General features: G+C 46.7%; 3 protein-coding genes across 3 annotated transcripts; all 3 read left to right on the top strand.

Moving 5' to 3' along the window:
- The first annotated feature begins 3,975 nt into the window (after window positions 1–3,975).
- LOC109756380 (large ribosomal subunit protein uL18z) lies at window positions 3,976–6,895 on the top strand. The gene is made up of 9 exons (XM_020315229.4): window positions 3,976–4,179; window positions 4,809–4,878; window positions 4,974–5,065; window positions 5,173–5,299; window positions 5,392–5,471; window positions 5,556–5,672; window positions 6,048–6,182; window positions 6,309–6,478; window positions 6,592–6,895. Exons 1-9 carry the CDS (start codon window positions 3,991–3,993, stop codon window positions 6,704–6,706), a joined length of 1,095 nt encoding a protein of 364 aa, XP_020170818.2. The 5' UTR covers window positions 3,976–3,990; the 3' UTR covers window positions 6,707–6,895.
- Window positions 6,896–9,309: 2,414 nt separating this feature from the next.
- LOC109756377 (uncharacterized) lies at window positions 9,310–10,139 on the top strand. Its single transcript, XM_020315226.2, has one exon. The coding sequence runs from the start codon at window positions 9,358–9,360 to the stop codon at window positions 9,997–9,999; it is 642 nt and encodes a 213-aa protein (XP_020170815.2). The 5' UTR covers window positions 9,310–9,357; the 3' UTR covers window positions 10,000–10,139.
- Window positions 10,140–11,500: 1,361 nt separating this feature from the next.
- LOC109756378 (uncharacterized) lies at window positions 11,501–13,009 on the top strand. The gene has a single exon (XM_073498683.1). The coding sequence runs from the start codon at window positions 12,279–12,281 to the stop codon at window positions 12,756–12,758; it is 480 nt and encodes a 159-aa protein (XP_073354784.1). The 5' UTR covers window positions 11,501–12,278; the 3' UTR covers window positions 12,759–13,009.
- The last annotated feature ends 6,896 nt before the right edge of the window (window positions 13,010–19,905 follow it).

Below are 19,905 nucleotides of genomic sequence, written 5' to 3'. Positions count from 1 at the left end.
GCCCCCCTCCACCATAATCCACCTCGGTCATATCGTCGTAGTGCTTAGGTGAAGCCCTGCGTCGGTAGCTTCATCATCACCATCACCACGCCGTCGTGCTGACGAAACTCTCCCTCGACACTCTGCTGGATCGTGAGTTCGTGGGACGTCATCGAGCTGAACATGTGCTGAACTCGGAGGTGCCGTGCGTTCGGTACTTGGATCGGTTGGATCGTGAAGACGTACGACTACATCAACCGCGTTGACAAAATGCTTCTGCTTACGGTCTACAAGGGTACGTAGACAACACTCTCCCGCTCATTGCTATGCATCACCATGATCTTGCGTGTGCGTAGGAAAATTTTGAAATTATTACGTTCCCCAACATCTATATCATGGGCTTTGTTAATATAGTCGGATCATATGATGTTTCTCCCCTCTATACTCTCGTTGTGATGAATTGAATCTTTCCCCTTTGAAGTTTTGTCATATCGGATTGAATATTCAGAGATGAGAACACATGATATATGTTTTGCGGTATGAATAATTGATGTGACAATTAGGGTATCCTATTGATTCACTTGATATATGTTATGGCATTCAACTCGCGGATTCCCGCGGTGATATTGGAGTAATCTATGCATAGGGGTTGATGCACGTTTTTCTCCGGTAGAAACTTCGGGGTCTCTTTATAGTTCTTTGTGTGGATTGAGTATTATGAATATGAATTTTGTTTGGTGTTATCTTAGTACGAACTCTTTATTAGATCGATCGGAAAGAATAGCTTGCGTTATTCTAGTATGAACTCTAGGATAGATCGAACAGAAAGAATAGCTTTGAGATGGTTTCGTACCCTACAAACAAATTCCTATCTTTTGTTCTCCGCTAATAGGAACTCGGGAGTGATTCTTTGCTGTACTTTGAGGGATAATCATATGATCCAACTATGTTAGCACTGTTGAGAGATTGCACTAGCGAAAGTACGGACCCTCGGCCTCCTTTTTAAGCATTGCAATACCGTTTTTGTGCCCGTTTACTATTTGCTACCTTGCTATTTTTATTTATTCAGATTATAAAAATATATTTCTACCATCAATATTACACTTTTATCACCATCTCTTTGCCGAACTAGTGCACCTATACAATTTGCCATTGTATTGGGTGTGTTGGGGACACAAGATATTTCTTGTATTTGGTTGCAGGGTCGTTTAAGAGAGACCATCTTCATCCTATACCTCCCACGAATTGATAAACCTTAGGTCATCCACTTGAGGGAAAATTGCTACTGTCCTACAGAACTCTGCACTTGGAGGCGCAACACGAGTCTACAAGAATAAAGTTGCATAGTAGACATCAGCGCCCACCGTATGGCGTCATCCGCCTCGGAGCAGGGATGGAGGGCGCGGACGCCAACGCCCCGCCGATGCTAGAGGCAACCGCGGGCTCGAGCAGCCGCGTAGAACGACGCTTCGGACGCCTCTTTGGGCGCGTCCTCGCTGCCATCGACCGTCACCCCGGTTCGTGGGCTCCGGCGAGCCTCGGCCTCACCAGCGCTACGCCACAGGGTGCTCGCCTAGACCCTGTCGTCGTCAACTCTTCTTCGGACGAGGAGGGCTCGTCCGTGCTGTGCCGGTGACCACTGGAGTCGTGAGGGGCGGCGGCGGCCTCTCCAATCCGTCGGCGGCGCCATGTAGAGTGGGGATCAATAGGGTAGTGTGGGTGTCGGATTATCCGACCCTTATCCGTCGTCCCCTCTCTCTGTTATGCGGTGGAGCCGCGGGTGGACCAGCCAAAGGCCGTGGCGGCCCAGGCCTAGGTGCCTGGCCTGCCCCTTCAGGATTCGTTTTTCATTTTTTTCTCTGTTTTAGTTAAACATTAGTACTAATTATTGTATTAGTGCAGTTTTATACTATGTTTATACTGTTTAGCACCTAGTTTGACTGCTACTTACATTCTAGTCCAGTTCTAGATTTAATCTAGGTTAGGACTTGTGTAATTATTAGTGTGTTTATATTATGCAAAGGATTGATAATATAAATAAAGTACTGGATTTCATCTGGGAAGAATGACATGTTCCATGTGTTTACCACATATCAAGTTCTCTTAAACATGTTTTTGCGATTGAGATCATCTCCTCTCGCATACCAAACTTGCAAATTTTTGAATATTTCTCCCTCATTATATTTGGAATCACAAGGTAATGAGTTGGGATCTACTGCTCATTTGCAAATTATCCCCACTTAATGTGAGGTCTACGCTTTTGTCAATCTCGACAAGCGATTACCTCCAACGTGTATTCCTTATATCTGAATTGTAGCATACACAAGGTAATGACAATGTAGCCTATTATTGTGAGATCTAAGTGATCTTCCATGTGTATGTTCACACAATTGAGGTTGAGAATTTTTCAAGTTTTTCACTTGAGCATTAATTTTTTGCATTCTTATTACAGAACCACGATGGTTTTTAATTTACCACCCGTAAATTAATTATCTCTGGTTCCTCGTGTGGGCAAAGATGACCGCCAAAGAGTTTGAGGAGCTTGCCCTCAATGGCCACAACTACCCTACATGGGCTATGGACATCAAGATCAGTCTTGCGTCTCGTGGGATAGCGCGTGCAATCCAACCCCCTGGGACTCCTCTCCCGTCTGGAGCCACGCCGCTGACAGAACAGCAGAATTACGCTGCTTTATTCATCATAAGGCACCATATTCATTCAGATCTCAAGTGTGAGTATTTACATGAGTAATCTCCCTAGTACTTTGTTTCTGGTCCTCAAAACGAGGTATGAACAACAGAAGGCAATAGTCCTGCCCGAAGCACTCCATGATTGGACTCATCTTCGTCTTCAGGATTTCAAGTCCATTGGTGAGTACAATCATGCTGTTCATAAGATATGTACTAAACCGCGTTTTGTGAGAAGGAACCTACTGAGGGGGAGAAGATAGAGAAAACTTTGTCTACTATGCTCCCTTCAGATAGGATTCTCCAACAGCAATACCGTGCTCGTAACTACACTGTCTATTATGAGCTTATTCACATGTTACTTCAGGCTGAAAAGCATGATGAGCTACTCGATAAGAATGACTCTCAGCGCCCAGTTGGGGCACAACCTTTACCTGAAGTTCATCTGAATGTCGCGAATAGACAAAAGTTTAATGGTACCTTTCGAGGTAAACAATCCAATTTCGAGCATAAGCGAAAGCGCAGTGGGAACATGAGATCCAGAAACCCAGGCAAGGGAAAAGGCACTTCAAAGCCCAGGTTTTATAAATCTAAGCTTTGCAACAAGTGTGGATGCTACACGCATTCTACTGAAAAATGCACAATGCCCAAGCATCTGGTTATGATGTATCAACAATCCCAGGGACGCAAAGCACCTCAAGGGACGTTTGAAGCCAACTTCAACCTTCATCCACATAACGCAAAAGGAACTGGTGGTTCGCACGATGTCCCCCCTGGACCGAGCAACTCCATGATTCCTTATCCGCATGAGGATCCTGCTGAAACAGAGAACATGTTGATTGAGTACACCGCAAACAACGTGTTTGGCGACTTCGACTAGTCCCTCGATATCCTTATTGATCTACTTAATTATGTCCATTTGTGATAATTTTAATAAAAACATAAGTTTGTTGTTATCTTTATATTGTATTGTATTGTATTGTATCAGCGTAAGACGAGCGAAGGAACGAGCAACTGCTCTCTCCCCTCTACAACTTTTAGGCAATCTCACGAAGCTTTTATTCAACCCGTCACAATGTTTAGAGGGACGAAGGAAAGACCTTCCGGCTGGCCTAACCAAACATGACGCCCAGACCCTAACATTAATGCATGCTTCGCTAGATTGTGAGCCTCCTTATTGAAGCTCTTAAATTCATGAACTACGTTACATGAAATAAAAGAAGTGATAGTCAACTTAATCTCCCCTCTACAACTGCAACATGCAACAGCGGCCGTTATGCTCTCGCTCTCCAGTGAGCCGAAAAAAAAAAACGAAACGCAGTTCATGGGCCTTAGAAGCAGACCGAAAGAAGCCCACCCATTCGGGGGCGACTCGCACCGCGGCCCAGCAAGCAGCCAGGCCCGCCCCCTCGTATATATAAGCGCCACCACGCTGCCTCCCATCCCTAGCCCTTCCGCCCGCGCCGCCGCCGCCTCCTCCTTCCGCAGGAGCTCCCTCCTCGCAGGCGCGATGGTACGTCCGGTCTCCCCTCCTCCTCTTCCTCCATGGCTGCTGCTTCGGTCCGCGCGCGTTGCTGCCCGCAGCGTCTGCCTTCCGTGCGCCTTCGCTGCAGGAATCGTCGCCTAGGTTTTCGATTCTTGTTTCATAGCTTGCACTACCCAACTCAGGGCTTAAGGTTTCAGCACTGGACTGGTCAGATCTGCGGGGGTTTTGCTCTGTGTCGTGGAGGAATAGTACTCGCCGCTCGTAGAATCTGTTAGATCTGGATTTGTGCCGCTTGATAAGATTTTATTGCTCGCAAATCATGCTGTAGTAGCTCTCTGCCTGCTCTAATTTTAGAACTGAGAAGAAGTTCCCATTTCTTAGACCAGATTCATCACTGTAGTGGATTGACGAGGGATTGCTGTATGGTGCGGTTTTGTTTCTTGTCGCGATAGTAAACTGGGGTTTATTTAGCAATTACTTGTTGTGATTATCCTAAGCTTGGGAGGTTCCATGAGGTTTCTCGTCATTGAATGGAACTATGAGCTACTTAAAATCTTGTCTTGTATGTTTTGTTTGTGCCGCCTGATTGATTACTAGTGTTTCCTGGGTTCCAAACCTAGTTGTACTCATGTGCTTCTCTTGGATATGTCTTCTAGGTGTACATCAAGAACCAGAAGACAAGGGCGTACTCCAAGCGTTTCCAAGTCAAGTTCAAGAGAAGGCGCCGTATGTCTAACACCTGCTTCTCCATGAATCTGCCACTTCTGTCATTTGACAGCGATTCTGATTGGCTGATTTTCCTTTTCCCCATGTTTTCTCAGAGGGGAAGACCGACTACAGGGCCAGGCTGAGGCTCACAAACCAGGACAAGAACAAATACAATACCCCCAAGTACCGTTTTGTTGTGCGATTTGTATCCTTCAAAGTTTCTTCATTATAATTTATGCACTTGTCAATCATCAATGTTCTGCTTATTATTACCTTGGAGGCATGTTGTATCTCTTAACAATAGTACTTTAGACCAACAAGGATGTCACTGCACAAATTGTGTATGCTACCATTGCTGGTGATATTGTGATGGCCGCTGCCTACTCCCATGAGTTGCCTCGCTATGGTCTTGAAGTTGGCCTCACCAACTATGCTGCAGGTTGATTTTAGCTACTGAATGAATGCACAAATGCATGCTGTGATCTTCTGCATGCCTCTTTTCTAATCTAATTTTCTGAATGTATGATGTAGCCTACTGCACTGGTCTGCTTTTGGCTCGTCGTGTGCTCAAGAACCGTGATCTTGATGAGGAGTATGAAGGCAATGTTGAGGTATAATTTGTTTTCATCATTATTTTTAGTTTAATATCCTGATTTGCTGCGTCTGATGAACACAACTAATATATGTCTGCTCAGGCCACTGGTGAGGACTTCTCTGTTGAGCCTTCTGATGAGAGGAGGCCTTTCCGTGCGCTTTTGGATGTTGGTCTTATTAGGACCACCACTGGAAACCGTGTGTTTGGTGCCCTTAAGGTAAGCGGTGTTATTATTGTACAGTTTTATAATTGCAGATAGGCACCCAATGTCACAGGCCTTTGACATGAAACTATTGGCAAATCATGATTGGTCGTTCTTCTTTAGCTACCTTAGACTTGGGAGTTTAATTGCATGTTTGCCCTGTAACTTGCTTTTAGGTGCTCTGCTTTATTGTGTCAAGTTTCTAAAGCAACTATTTATGCTATTTGACCTAGTGAAAAGGCATTGTTGTTGCTTTTCGTTCTCTTATTTGCATCAAGTGATATATGTTGCTCCCTATTCGGCTGAACTTCAGAACTTGTTTTAGAATGCATAGGTTTTATCCGTTGGAGCTTTTTTTTGCCGCTGGTGTAATTATTTTTGGTCCTGCAGGGAGCTTTGGATGGTGGCCTTGACATTCCCCACAGTGACAAGAGATTTGCTGGGTTCAAAAAGGACGAGAAGTCGCTGGATGCTGAGATTCACCGCAAGTACATCTTTGGAGGGCATGTTGCTGACTACATGAGGGTGAGTTGGAAGCCATTGCTCTCTTGATTTTGTATTACCCTTGTTCATGCTCTTGTACCTAGAGCAATGAAATGACCCTAGTTCGTTGTTCATCTGTTAATGAACTTTGCCTTTCTCTTATTCCAGTCACTAGCAGATGAGGAACCAGAGAAGTTCCAAACTCATTTCAGTGAGTACATCAAGAGGGGAATCTCAGCTGATGACATGGAAGCAGTTTACAAGAAGGTTCATGCTGCCATCCGTGCTGATCCCACCATGGCCAAATCAACCAAGGCGCCTCCCAAGACTCACAAGAGGTATACTCGGCAAGCTCTTCATCATACTGGCTTGAGTGTGCATTTACTCTTGACCACTGTTTCTTTAACAACTTGCTGCGAGCTGCATTGTGAACTTTGTCTTTTGGATGCAGGTACAACCCCAAGAAGCTGACCTATGAGCAGAGGAAGGCCAGCCTCGTCGAAAGGCTCAACGCCCTCAACAACTCTGCCGGTGCCGCCGATGACGACGAGGACGACGACGAGTGAAGAGCGCTCTTGTCCACCCCAGTGTAGTCTTGCAACGTGCGTTTTTGTTAAAGTCCGGCACTCTGCACAATGACCTGTTCCTTTGAGTTTTGTTTGTCTTGCTGGAGTTATAGATTGTGTTATCTCGATTATGTGCCGTGCTGGCATTTGGATCTTAATCTTAATCCGTTCGTCTGGCACCCTTCGTAATGTTTTTTTTGCGGCTGTTTCATGCTTGTTGGCCTTAGGTTGACATGACCTTCGTTGGTAGGTCATTTCAGCTTATTCCTAACCAATACTCCGTATATGATTTTACTGTGGCTGCGATCGTAAGTCGTTTCTTGTTTCGCACAAAGGCAGATTTTGATAGTCTCAAAAGGTAGTAAAAGTAAGGTCGCAAAAGTACCAGTATAATGGCTTTACGAACCACATGGAAAAGCAAAAGGGGACGCACGTAGGAAGGAAATTTGCCGAGTTGGCCACTGCAGGAAGGAAATTTGCCGACCAGAGCACGAGCCGAGTGAAATGAGACACGGGGAAGAAGGCAGATGCCCTGTTAATTTGGTTAAGCTGTAGCCATGAGGATAATTGTCTTAAATTTCGGAGAATCGGCTGCGAAAATGTCCAGTAAAGCCTATCTTGCTTTTAGCCTTCATGGTGAATGGCCCACCCTTTTTTTGAACATCGAACGAACTTACAAAGGGAAGAGGACGCGCCGGATGACGTGGAGCGCGCGCTCGGCGACGTGGCGCTGGTGGCGTACGCGGAGGCGGGCGAGGGTGCGGCAGCGCTTACTGCCTGTCGGGGTATGCCAAGGCGCCGGAAGAGGTGGTGCGCGTGGTGTCGGCGTGTGGGCACTTCTTCCACGCCGCGTGCGACACCGACCGGTGGATCCGGACGCGCCGGATGTGCCCGCTCTGCTGGGGGAATCGGCTTGGCTGCTCCCTCTCAATGCTCCCATCCGTGCTTTCACTTTATCCTACGGCTGTTTTTTTTTCTTTTTTCTTTCTAATCTAATCATCCCTCCCTGATTTTAACGGGATGGAGCTAGGCATATTTTGTTTCAATCAAATTAAGCCACGTACGCGGGAACACGGATGGGCGCATGCGCGGGGAGCAAGTCTCATCCCTGCCGGGGCGCCCTCTGGCCGCCCGCGCCGAGCCACGCCGCCGTAGTAGTACCACCACCATAGTCGATCAATTTTTTCCCTATCAGCTTCGGCCGCATCGTACTACTGGTAGAGAAAGATGCATATTACGCCTTCACTTACTTGGGCACGTACGTCAGCTTGCTACTGGTGAAACGGCACACCATTTCTTTGTCCAAGAACTAACTTTGGTGGGCTGGCGTCCGGCGCGAATCTGTCACGGCGCATCACGCCAACGGCGTAATACTAATTAAGTAATCGGCATTAGGTGGTGATAACGTTTAACATCTGCGTCCTCCGTTGCCGCGTGGTCGCCGGCTTCGGGCTCGCTTCCGTCGGAGGCCTCGCCGGCGTCCTCGTGCATGGCCGTCTTCGTTCTCGGGGCTTCGATGCTCCTTCCCCTCGTCTCTCTACGCGTTCTGGAAATCGGTTGACGCAAAGATTAGTTTTGGTTGGCTGAGTATTATTAGCGAAACCGTAAGTTAATGTTCAAATAATATCGGTATGAATCGAGCAACACGTGCATAGGAGCACGTACCAAATAGTAGTCCTCGCGTGGACTTTGGCGTGTTCTAGCTAGGCTACGCTCTCCTGGCGACCCATGTCGCATGGATTCTTTCCAGTCGGAAGAGGAAGGACTCCGAACTACATGTTCACAAGAATTAGTATATGATACATCCATTTTTTCGACAAGTATTTTCGGTCGAAGGGAGTACATGGTAATCACATTCTGATTAAGTCCAAATCTGCCGTAGAGCAAAGTAAAGAGAGAAGAAAAAGACGAAGACAATTGACTCCAAAACCAGAGTAGCAACAAGACGACAAGCTCAAGGGAATTAATTGTCTACCGGAAGAAGAAAGGAAATCGACGAAAGTACTCTTTTAGTCTCGAGCTCAAATGATTGGGTGAACAGTAAAATCAAAAAAAAATTATTGGAAACAAATTCAAAACGTTTTAAATCTTCTTAATGACAAACATTAACAAAAGTAATCTAGATTATGTGCCCGTGCTGGCATTTGCATGTTGATCTTAATCCCCCTTTATTGTGTTGTTTTTTGCAGCTGTGTCGTGCGGTTGGCCTTAGGTCATGGCTTCAACCTTAAATCGGCCGCAGATGTCTCAGTGGCTGCGATTTTACTGTGGCTTCGATCAAATCACTGGATGGGAAAAATCTAATGATTCAAACTCTAAAGTGGTACATTAGATTTTTTCTCTTTTTGAGTGGAGTGGTACATTAGATTTTGATAACAACGCTTGTAGGCATGAACTTTAAATCTTTATTTCCTTCAAAATAGTGTCTCGGTACCAACCATACGGGGAAAAGAAAAAAGAAAACAACACTCGCACAAATCTGAAGATTCTAACGTAACCAAGTTTGTCACTAGGTGGTCTACGGATCTGGATGTACTTTTATTATTACTGGTGTTCGTTGTACTGCTATGATTGAAGGTGAATAGATTGGAAATTTTCTCGTGAAAAAAAAACTTTTATTCGTGGTAACCGCCAGCTCGTACAGAAAGCAGATGGCGAGCCGAGCGAGGGGAGAGGGGAGACACGGAAAAGAAGGCCACCGAGATGAGATGGCCCGTTCGTTAATTTGGTTAGCTGAAACACGGAAGATACGTACTACAAAAAGAGGTCAGCCCAAGGAACAAGGGAAGACCGGAAGAGGACACACACTGCGCATACAAGGTTGGTGTCGCGCCCTGCCGTTCGTCCGATCGATCAGGCCGGGAAGGAAGGAAGGGATGAGCCCCGCCATGGCGCTCGACCTCGAGGTGGCGGCGGTGCTCGCCGTGGCGGTGCTCATCGTCGCCCTCGCCCTCGCCGCCTCGGGCGCCTGCAGGGACGACGCCGGCGCCGCGGCGGCGGCCGAGGACGTGGAGCGCGCGCTCGGCGACGCGACGCTGGTGGCGTACGCGCAGGTGGGCGAGGCGGCGAGGGCGCGGCAGCGCTGCTGCGCGTTCTGCCAGTCGGAGTACGCCAAGGCGCCCGAGGAGGTGGTGCGCGTGGTGCCGGCGTGCGGGCACTTCTTCCACGCCGCGTGCGACGCCGACCGGTGGATCCGGGCGCGCCGGACGTGCCCGCTCTGCCGGGGCGCGCTCTGGCCTTCCGCGCCGCGCCTGCCGGGCCGCGCCGCCGTCGTCGTAGTGGTAGTACCGTAGTCCATCATTTTTTTTCCCGATCAGCTTCAGCTGCTTCGAGCTTCGTAGTAGAGATCAGATGCATTGTACGCCTTCACTTACGTCAGCTTGCTAGTGCTACTGGTGAAATGGAACGTTATGCCTTTGCTCCAAGAATTTTACTGGCTCTGGTGCGAATTCCATTCGTGACGGTGCATCACGCCAACGGCTTAATTAATCGGGGTTGGGTGATAACGTGTCCAAGTGATGACCTTTCATACTTCTTATACGTTTAACACAGGTAGGCAAATGAGAAACAACAGCCGATGGCGAATTGGGTGAGAAGCACCCATGCCACAGTTGCCTGGAAAAGCTATTTACATCGGTCGATTTTGTCCCAGCTGTTGAATTACCAAAATCTAACGGCTATTTTAAAAAAATAAAATCTAACGGCCGCCATCCCTTCCTCCTGCTCACGTCTGACATGCTCATCTTCTTCGCCGGCGAGTCCGCACCCTCCACCCGAACCCGCCAACCTCGACTTCCCTCCAGGCCTCCACCTGTGTCGCCCGCCGCCGCGTCATTGTAAGTTCCGGGTCACTCCTGTCCGAGGCCTCACCGGCGCCGGCGTCCCCGCCGTCTTCGGCCTCGGGGCTTGGCTGCTCCTCCCACTCGTCTCTCTACGCGTTTTGTAAACAGTCAGCAGAACCGTTACGTTCATTATGAAAATGTTGGTAACATCGCCACCAGTCCACCAACGCTTACAGGGGAGGGTACCAGACCAGTGGGTTCATCAGTTGACCTTGACGTGTTCTAGCTAGCCGAGAGCCGTCGGAGACGCGGGCGGACGCGGGTCGCATGGGTTCTTTCCGGTCGGAAGAGGAAGGACTCCAAACCGAACCGAGAGATGTCAACGTGAAACGACATGTCACCCGGTCAAAGAGCTCACAAGCAAAGCAACAAAAGAACTAGATGTTCCAGAACTAGAAGCGAGAAGGTTCTCCTCGAGCGGGGCCGGCCTACGACACGTACAATTGGAAGGTTCCACGATTTTGCCAGTGTCAGCTGCCACGAATTTTCACAGTGGAGTATATCTAAGCCGAAACGTTACTGTCCGAGCAAGTGCAGTATATATACATACGGGTTAAACAAAGCGCGTCACTGCAATCTTAGTGCTTCTGCTTTTCCTATGTGGTCGGCGCGCGAGCGAGCGCATCAACTAATCATATGGTATTATGACGAATACCGGGGATAATCTTACCAGTTTTGCTAACTCTTAATCGACTGAGACTTTGTTATATTTCAGTCGATGCTATATTTCTTTAATCTTGCATGGAGATTCGTACACAAATTTTCTTTCAGTTTTGTTAGAACTCATCTAGCTGAGTTTTAGTTATGTCTCATTCACTTTTATAGCCATTGGATGTGATGCTATAAGATGCGTGTGTGTTGATATAGGTTGGTACTCCTTTTTCATCTGTTCTGTCTTCCAGGTGAATGAGATCAAATAATATCTCATCTAAATGAGTTCTAGGTACTCCCATTTTCTTTTTAGTTTTTCTTTCTTTTTTCTTCTTATACTATATCACTTAACTGAGACTTGATTAAGTCTCAATCGACTGAGACCTAGCCACACCGTAATCTTATAGCCCTTTCCGTCTTTTCTCTACTCCATGAGGATTGATCAATTTCTATCCAATACCAATTCACACCCTAATCTTATAGCCCTGGACGACTTTTTTCTTTCTTTCTTTTTTCTTCTTATACCATATACGGAGTACTTTTTTTTCTAAAAAGTTTGTCAAAATTATAAAACTTTGACTCAAGACAAATGGTACAAGTACAATTATTTGCGGACGGAGAGAGTATGGTTGAATTTTAAGAAATTATGAAACTCAACTGATGAACAAACAGTTTTAGCTGGTTGTCATAACCAGTGAGGCTGTCTTAAATGGAAGACAGCGACGTTGTTTCTTATTCCATTTTATTAGTAGTGGCAAAGGGATACAAGTTACGCGGTAATCGCATCTTGATTCATTTCAAAAGGGGAAAAAGGAGAGAGAAGAAGAAGAAGACAATTGAATTAAGTCCAAAACCGGAGTAGTGAAGTGAAACAAGACAGCCACAAGGGAATTGTCCAGTGGGAGAAGAAAGGAAATCAGCGGAAACATTCTGGGAAAGCTCAACCCCTGTCTTTCCTTCACACTACGTCCTGACTTGGCCGAGAAGGCTCTGGACCGGAGCTCCTATACAAAGGCTGGAGGCTGGACTGGAGCGGTAGTTCGCCTGGCATTTTTGGCATTGGCCAAGGAGCACTGAGCATGGACCCGGACCTGGCGCTCCACCTCGAGATCGCCGCGGTGGTCGTGATGGCGGTGATCATCGTCGCCGTGGCCGTCATGGCATCCGGCGGAGCCTGCGACGACGCGGCCGGCGCCACGGGGAGCGCCGCGGTGCACGACGCCGACGTCGAGGCCGCCCTCGGCGACGACACGCTTATGACGTACGAGCTGGCGACCGCCAGGAAGAAGGAGAAGGCGAAGGACAAGGCGAAGGAGAAGGAGGAGGAGGAGGAGGAGGAGCGGTGCGCCCTCTGCCTGTCTGATTACGGTGAGGGCGACGCCGGCGAGCTAGTGCGAGTGGTGCCGGCCTGCGGGCACTTCTACCACGCGAGCTGCGGCGTCGACAAGTGGCTCCGGAAGCACCGGACGTGCCCGCTCTGCCGCGGAGGGCTCCGGCCGCAGCCGCCGCTGCCGGGGTTGCCACGGCCGGAGTGCCCGCCGATGCCGCCGTCCCATTAGCTTAGCACATGTCTTCTTTTTCCACGACCACGATTGCTTGTCAGGGTTTGCATTTTTCTGCAGAGCGCAGAGACGCTCCAGCATTCTCTGTTTTCCGTCGCCTCCAAGGAAATGTTGTATTGTCATTTGTCACGTTAGTTACCAAGAAAATTATGTAGCAACGCGTTATGCAAATGGGCGCCACATTGAGGAGTGATCTGATTGGTGCCAAGATTTACAATGAAAATTATTTGATGTGTTCCAGAAAAGAAGTTGATGCCAAGAGCGAAGCCGGCATCGAGTTTTTCTTGGGTAAGCAAAGACTAACACGTCGACGACCATCACTAACCAGAAACCACACCTATCATCAATCAGCTTCTAGGCTGAGAAGTGTGGGCACAGTCCTAGTCTTTGCGTGGACTTTGACACGTTCTAGCCACAGCATTTCTAGTCCGTCCCTTGTATTTTAACCCTTCAAATCAGGAGAGAATTCCTTATTTGGCCCTTTCTTAAAATTTGCTTTCATATTTGGCCTAAAATAAAAATTTCTTTCCTAAAGTAAATTTTGTTCCTTATTTGACATTTTCATCCATTTTAGGCACTAATGGTGTTCAGTGTGAGGTGAAAAGACCATTTTGCCCCTGCATGCAAAGCTAGCCTCAAACAAGCACACAGATAGCTTGATTGATTCTTGTACGCGCTTGATTAGTTTTCTAGTAGTGGCACACGCCCATACACGTGAACGCCTTGGCTAGCTTCTACTGGATCGATTAGATCGATTGTCTCTTGATAGAATCGCACGGCTTTCTCTCCCTGCCTTTAGCGAGCATCCGTTCTCCTGCCGCGTGTGGTTGGCTGCCGTCGCTCCCAACTATCGGGCCGTGTGCGTGGTGTTCGGTTGCTCGTGGCCAGCAGTATGCGTTCTCGTCATCCATGTCTCGTGTGCGTGGTGTATAGCTGCCGGTATGCGTCGTGTACTACTTATTTCGAGGATTTATCATGCGTATTGTACTACTAGTTCTAATAATTAGTAGTTTGGGAAGAAAATCTTATGCGACCCGGGTCGTACGGTGTCGTTCGTGAGACCCTCTCCAACGGTGTCGTTTGTGTAATACTTTGGAACATGCGTCCAGCCTTGAAGGCGCATCGCGGCTGTAGATGTTGATACTGTGGTACGTCCGTCGCCTCACTCGCAAGCTCGGACGTCGCTGTGCCATGTGACTACCGCTGGCGCAGCACCACAGGCGATGTCGGCGCCCTGCCCGTGGAACCATGTCCGCATGGACACCCAAGGCCGAGCCCACCTCAGTGCCGTGGGTCGTCCACTCCACAGCCGCATTTCCACGTGATGAAGTAACCAAAATATGATGTACATATGTTACTGTACTTATTCACAAAGATAGTTACATACTGATCATAGATATGCTAGTACAAGTTCTACGGATGTTTTGTACGTACACGCACATACCAGTTTATCCAAAGAACCAAATATTAGAGCATACATATGCATGCACAACAACCATTGAACATCCCTAAAACATGGGTGAACTTATTGCTTTTTTACACAATGCACTATGGGCAAAATGGTATTTTCGCCTCACACTTAACACTGTTAGTACCTAAAATGGATGAAAGTGTCATATAAGGAACATAATTAACTTTAGGTGTCAAATAGGGAAGAATATTTATTTTGGGCTAAATAAGGAATCAAAATTTAAGAAAGGGCCAAATAAGGAATTCTCTCCCAAATCAGCTTTGAGAATTTAACTCCTTGTATTTCTAGTCCTTCCTCCAAATTTAACTTCCAAAATCACAAACCTGACCAAACTACTCATTTCAAACAAGATTAAGCTAACAGAGTGCATAATTGTACATAACACCGATAGATTAAATTAAAAAACACTTAAATTAACATAGATTGCCACTTAATTGAGCTAAAGTAAGTACTGCTCCGATCCTCGTCGAAGGGGGGTCATGTGCCCCTTGTGGGAGCCCGATGCCTTGGCGTCATGGTTGTCGACAGACGCCTCGACGGCGAGGTGCCCATCAAGCTCCTCCTCTAGCTAGAGCTCAGTCTCCTCCCACAGCTCGAGCTCCGTGGACTGCGATGTCGTTGGCGTAGCCGCGTCCATCTAATCCGCCTCTTTCTCCATTTGATTCATAGGATTGGTATCCTTCGGAAATATTTCGAGGAACTTTCTTTTTGGAACAAAATGTCTATCCACTCAAACTTTTTGGTACATTTCTTTATTTTTCCTGAAGCGTTAAGAACTCTTCATCCAAATTCATATGATTTTTCCAATCCTACAAAATTTAAGAGAACACGCCACTCCAACTCTTATGTTTTGCTGGTTCCTGCACTTTGAAAATCCGGCGTATCAAAATGCCCTTGATATTTAACGAGTCTTATGGTTCTCAAAAATTGATACCATTATATAACAAAAGATTGTGCATATTTGTTGTAAGGGTGATACCACGGAAGAGAAAAATTCATTAAAGTAATCACTCGGTTTAAGATTCAATCCTCAACTAAAAAACCGGTTGCCCTAGACCCTTAACTTGTCACTTGGTTCAGGAATCAACCCTTCACCTGATTTTGCTTGGTGACTATGCTAACAGGTTTTGACTGTGTTGACTGCTTACTGCCTTACTGGGCAACACCACGCCAGGAGTGCCAACTCAGCCCAACTAAAAAAACTAAGCCACTAGGGCCGGGTTCAACATGACCAAATGAGATGCATGGGACGCTGACAAAGGTCCATTTTACCACAAAATCCTTGCAGCAGGGCATCATGATGAGTTTGCTAAAATTCTTCCATGGTAGTAGCATAGTCGATCACTTTTGCCCTATCAGCTCCAGTTGCTTCCTAGTCGAGAAAGAATGAAAGATGCATCATTGTGCTTGTGCACCTTCACTTTCTTATGCACGCACGTCAGCTTGCTCTGGCTCTGGCGCGAATTTGTTACGACGCATCACGCCAACGGTTTATTTAATTAATAGGCATTAGGTGATAAAACGTGTCCAGCTGATAACAGCTCATACATACTCTCTCCGTCCGAAAAACAGTTATCCTTCAAATGAATGTATGTAGCATCAAGTTAGTGCTAGATATATCTATTTGAGGGATAAGGTTGGGGCAAGTTTTTTCGGACGAAAAGAGTGCATCTGATACGTTTAACACCTGCGTCCACCGTTACCACGTCATCGTCTGCTTCGGGCTCGCTTCTGTCCGAGGCTTCGCCGGCGTCCAGTCCTCGTGTCTCGCCGTCTTCTGCCTCGATCAGGGGTTCGCTGCTCCTTCCACTCGTCTATCTACGCGTTTTGGAAGTCGATTGGCGCAGAAATTAGTTTTGGTTGCCTGAGTATTACCAAACCCGTCTAAGTTAATGATCAAATAACATGAGTCGGCATCAATCGTACAGACGAGTACAATAGTTTTGGCTTGGACTTTGACGTGTTCTAAATTAGGCTCCGCTATCCTCGCGACTTACTTGAGAACCGTCCAAGTCGCATGAAAATTCTTTCCAGTCGGAAGAGGAAGGACTGAGGACACCGAGAGATGTCACCCGAGTCAAATAGTAGCTCACAAGGAAACCAACGCAAGTACGTTCGAGAAGCGACAAGGTTTTCCTCGAGCCAAAGCTCGACGATTTTGCTACGAATTTCACAGTGGAGTGGTATAAGCCAAAACGTTACTGTCCGAGTAAGTGCGGTGCTACGATTCATACAATTACAAAGCGCGTTAGTTGCTGCAATCAGTCCTTTTGTTTCTCCATATATGTAGGTAGTCGGAAAGCGAGCCAGCGCATCGACTAATCATATGGTACTATGACGAATACTAGGGATATTCTCATAGTCATTTCCGTCATTTCGCTATTGTATGACGCTTAATCGATTTCTATGCTCTATCTGACATACATTAATTTTAGAGCAATTTTTGTATGTAACCTACTGAGCACCACAAAAGATTGTATAGAAAAACTAATGTGAATAGCTATGTTTTTTATTGATAGAATAAAAAAGTATGGCAGGGTTATCCCTCGTCTAGGGTTATTGCCTCGTCTCCTGTGGCCTTAGAGCATCTACAATCGGGCGCCTCAACCCGCCTCGTACGTCCGGTGGGGCCGTCCGGTCAATGGCCGGTCACGTTTTTTCTACCCAGACAGACGCCTCAAATGAGCCTCAAACGCCCGGGCCGACCGGCACCCCTCATATCCAACCCAAATATGGGGCGGATTGTTGGAGAACGTAGTAATTTCAAAAAAATTCTTACGCACACGCAAGATCATGGTGATGCATAGCAACGAGAGGGGAGAGTGTTGTCCACGTACCCTCGTAGATCGAAAGCGGAAGCGTTAGCACAACGCGGTTGATGTAGTCGTACGTCTTCAGATCCAACCGATCAAGTACCGAACGCACGGCACCTTCGACTTCAGCACACGTTCAGCCCGATGACGTCCCTCGAACTCCGATCCAGCCGAGTGTTGAGGGAGAGTTTCGTCAGCACGACGGCGTGGTGACGATTATGATGTTCTACCGACGCAGGGCTTCGCCTAAGCACCGCTACAATATTATCAAGGTGGACTATGGTGGAGGAGGGCACCGCACACGGCTAAAAGATCAAACGATCAATTGTTGTGTCTATGGGGTGCCCCCTGCCCCCGTATATAAAGGAGCAAGGGGAGGAGGCGGCCGGCCAGGGAGAGGCGCGCCAAGGGGGAGTCCTACTCCCACTAGGAGTAGGACTCCTCCTATTCCTAGTAGGAGTAGGAGAGGGGGAAGGAAAGGGAGAGGAGGAGAAGGAAAGAGGGGGCCGGCCCCCCTTGCCCTAAACCAATTCGGTTTGGGCCTTGGGGGGGGGGGGGGGGCGCCCCACACTTCGCTTGCTGCCCTCTATTTCCACTAAGGCCCATGTAGGCCCATTAAGCCCCCGAGGGGTTCTGATAACCCCCGGTACTCCGGTAAAATTCTGATTTCACCCGGAACACTTTCGATATCCAAATATAGGCTTCCAATATATCAATCTTTATGTCTCGACCATTTCGAGACTCCTCGTCATGTCCGTGATCACATCCGGGACTCCGAACAACCTTCGGTACATCAAAACATATAAACTCATAATATAACTGGCAATCGGAGTGACAAATCCTAATCTCGAAATACGCCAACCCAACAAGTACATTCGGAGACACCTGTAGAGCACCTTTATAATCACCCAGTTACGTTGTGACGTTTGGTAGCACACAAAGTGTTCCTCCGGTAAACGGGAGTTGCATAATCTCATAGTCATAGGAACATGTATAAGTCATGAAGAAAGCAATAGCAACATACTAAGCGATCGAGTGCTAAGCTAACGGAATGGGTCAAGTCAATCACATCATTCTCCTAATGATGTGATCCCGTTAATCAAATGACAACTCATGTCTATGGCTAGGAAACATAACCATCTTTGATCAACGAGCTAGTCAAGTAGAGGCATACTAGTGACACTCTGTATGTCTATGTATTCACACATGTATTATGTTTCCGGTTAATACAATTCTAGCATGAATAATAAACATTTATCATGATATAAGGAAATAAATAATAACTTTATTATTGCCTCTAGGGCATATTTCCTTCAGTCTCCCACTTGCACTAGAGTCAATAATCTAGATTACACAGTAATGATTCTAACACCCATGGAGCCTTAGTGCTGATCATGTTTTGCTCGTGGAAGAGGCTTAGTCAACGGGTCTGCAACATTCAGATCCGTATGTATCTTGCAAATTTTTATGTCTCCCACCTGGACTAAATCCCGGATAGAATTGAAGCGTCTCTTGATGTGCTTGGTTCTCTTGTGAAATCTGGATTCCTTCGCCAAGGCAATTGCACCAGTATTGTCAGAAAAGATTTTCATTGGACCCGATGCACTAGGTATGACACCTAGATCGGATATGGACTTCTTTATCTAGACTCCTTCATTTGCTGCTTCCGAAGCAGCTATGTATTCCGCTTCACACGTAGACCCCGCGACGACGCTTTGTTTAGAAAATTGCACCAACTGACAGCTCCACCGTTCAATGTAAACACGTATCCGGTTTGCGATTTAAAATCGTCCGGATCAGTGTCAAAGCTTGCATCAACGTAACCATTTACGATGAGCTCTTTGTCACCTCCATAAACAAGAAACATATCCTTAGTCCTTTTCAGGTATTTCAGGATGTTCTTGACCGTTGTCCAGTGATCCACTCCTGGATTACTTTGGTACCTCCCTGCTAGACTTATAGCAAGGCACATATCAGGTCTGATACACAGCATTGCATACATGATAGAGCCTATGGCTGAAGCATAGGGAACATCTTTCATCTTCTCTCTATCTTCTGTAGTGGTCGGGCATTGAGTCTTACTCAACTTCACACCTTGTAACACAGGCAAGAACACTTTCTTTGCTTGATCCATTTTGAACTTCTTCAAAAACTTTGTCAAGGTATGTGCTTTGTGAAAGTCCAATTAAGCGTCTTGATCTATCTCTATAGATCTTGATGCCCAATATATACGCAGCTTCACCGAGGTCTTTCATTGAAAAACTCTTATTCAAGTATCCCTTTATGCTATCCAGAAATTCTATATCATTTCCAATCAACAATATGTCATCCACATATAATATCAGAAATGCTACGGAGCTCCCACTCACTTTCTTGTAAATACAGGCTTCTCCAAAAGTCTGTACAAAACCAAATGCTTTGATCACACTATCAAAGCGTTTATTCCAACTCCGAGAGGCTTGCACCAGTCCATAAATGGATCGCTGGAGCTTGCACACTTTGTTAGCTCCCTTTGGATCGACAAAACCTTCCGGTTGCATCATATACAACTCTTCTTCTACAAATCCATTCAGGAATGCAGTTTTGACATCCATTTGCCAAATTTCATAATCATAAAATGCGACAATTGCTAACATGATTCGGACAGACTTAAGCATCGCTACGGGTGAGAAGGTCTCATCGTAGTCAATCCCTTGAACTTGTCGAAAACCTTTTGCAACAAGTCGAGCTTTATAAACAGTAACATTACCGTCAGCATCAGTCTTCTTCTTGAAAATCCATTTATTCTCAATTGCTTGCCGATCATCGGGCAAGTCAACCAAAGTCCACACTTTGTTCTCATACATGGATCCCATCTCAG

Source organism: Aegilops tauschii, chromosome 5 (genome assembly GCF_002575655.3).
Source record: "Aegilops tauschii subsp. strangulata cultivar AL8/78 chromosome 5, Aet v6.0, whole genome shotgun sequence".
Taxonomy (NCBI): Eukaryota; Viridiplantae; Streptophyta; class Magnoliopsida; order Poales; family Poaceae; genus Aegilops; species Aegilops tauschii.
The sequence above is the reverse complement of the archived record's forward strand: the minus strand, read 5'-3'. Positions and strand labels throughout refer to the sequence as shown.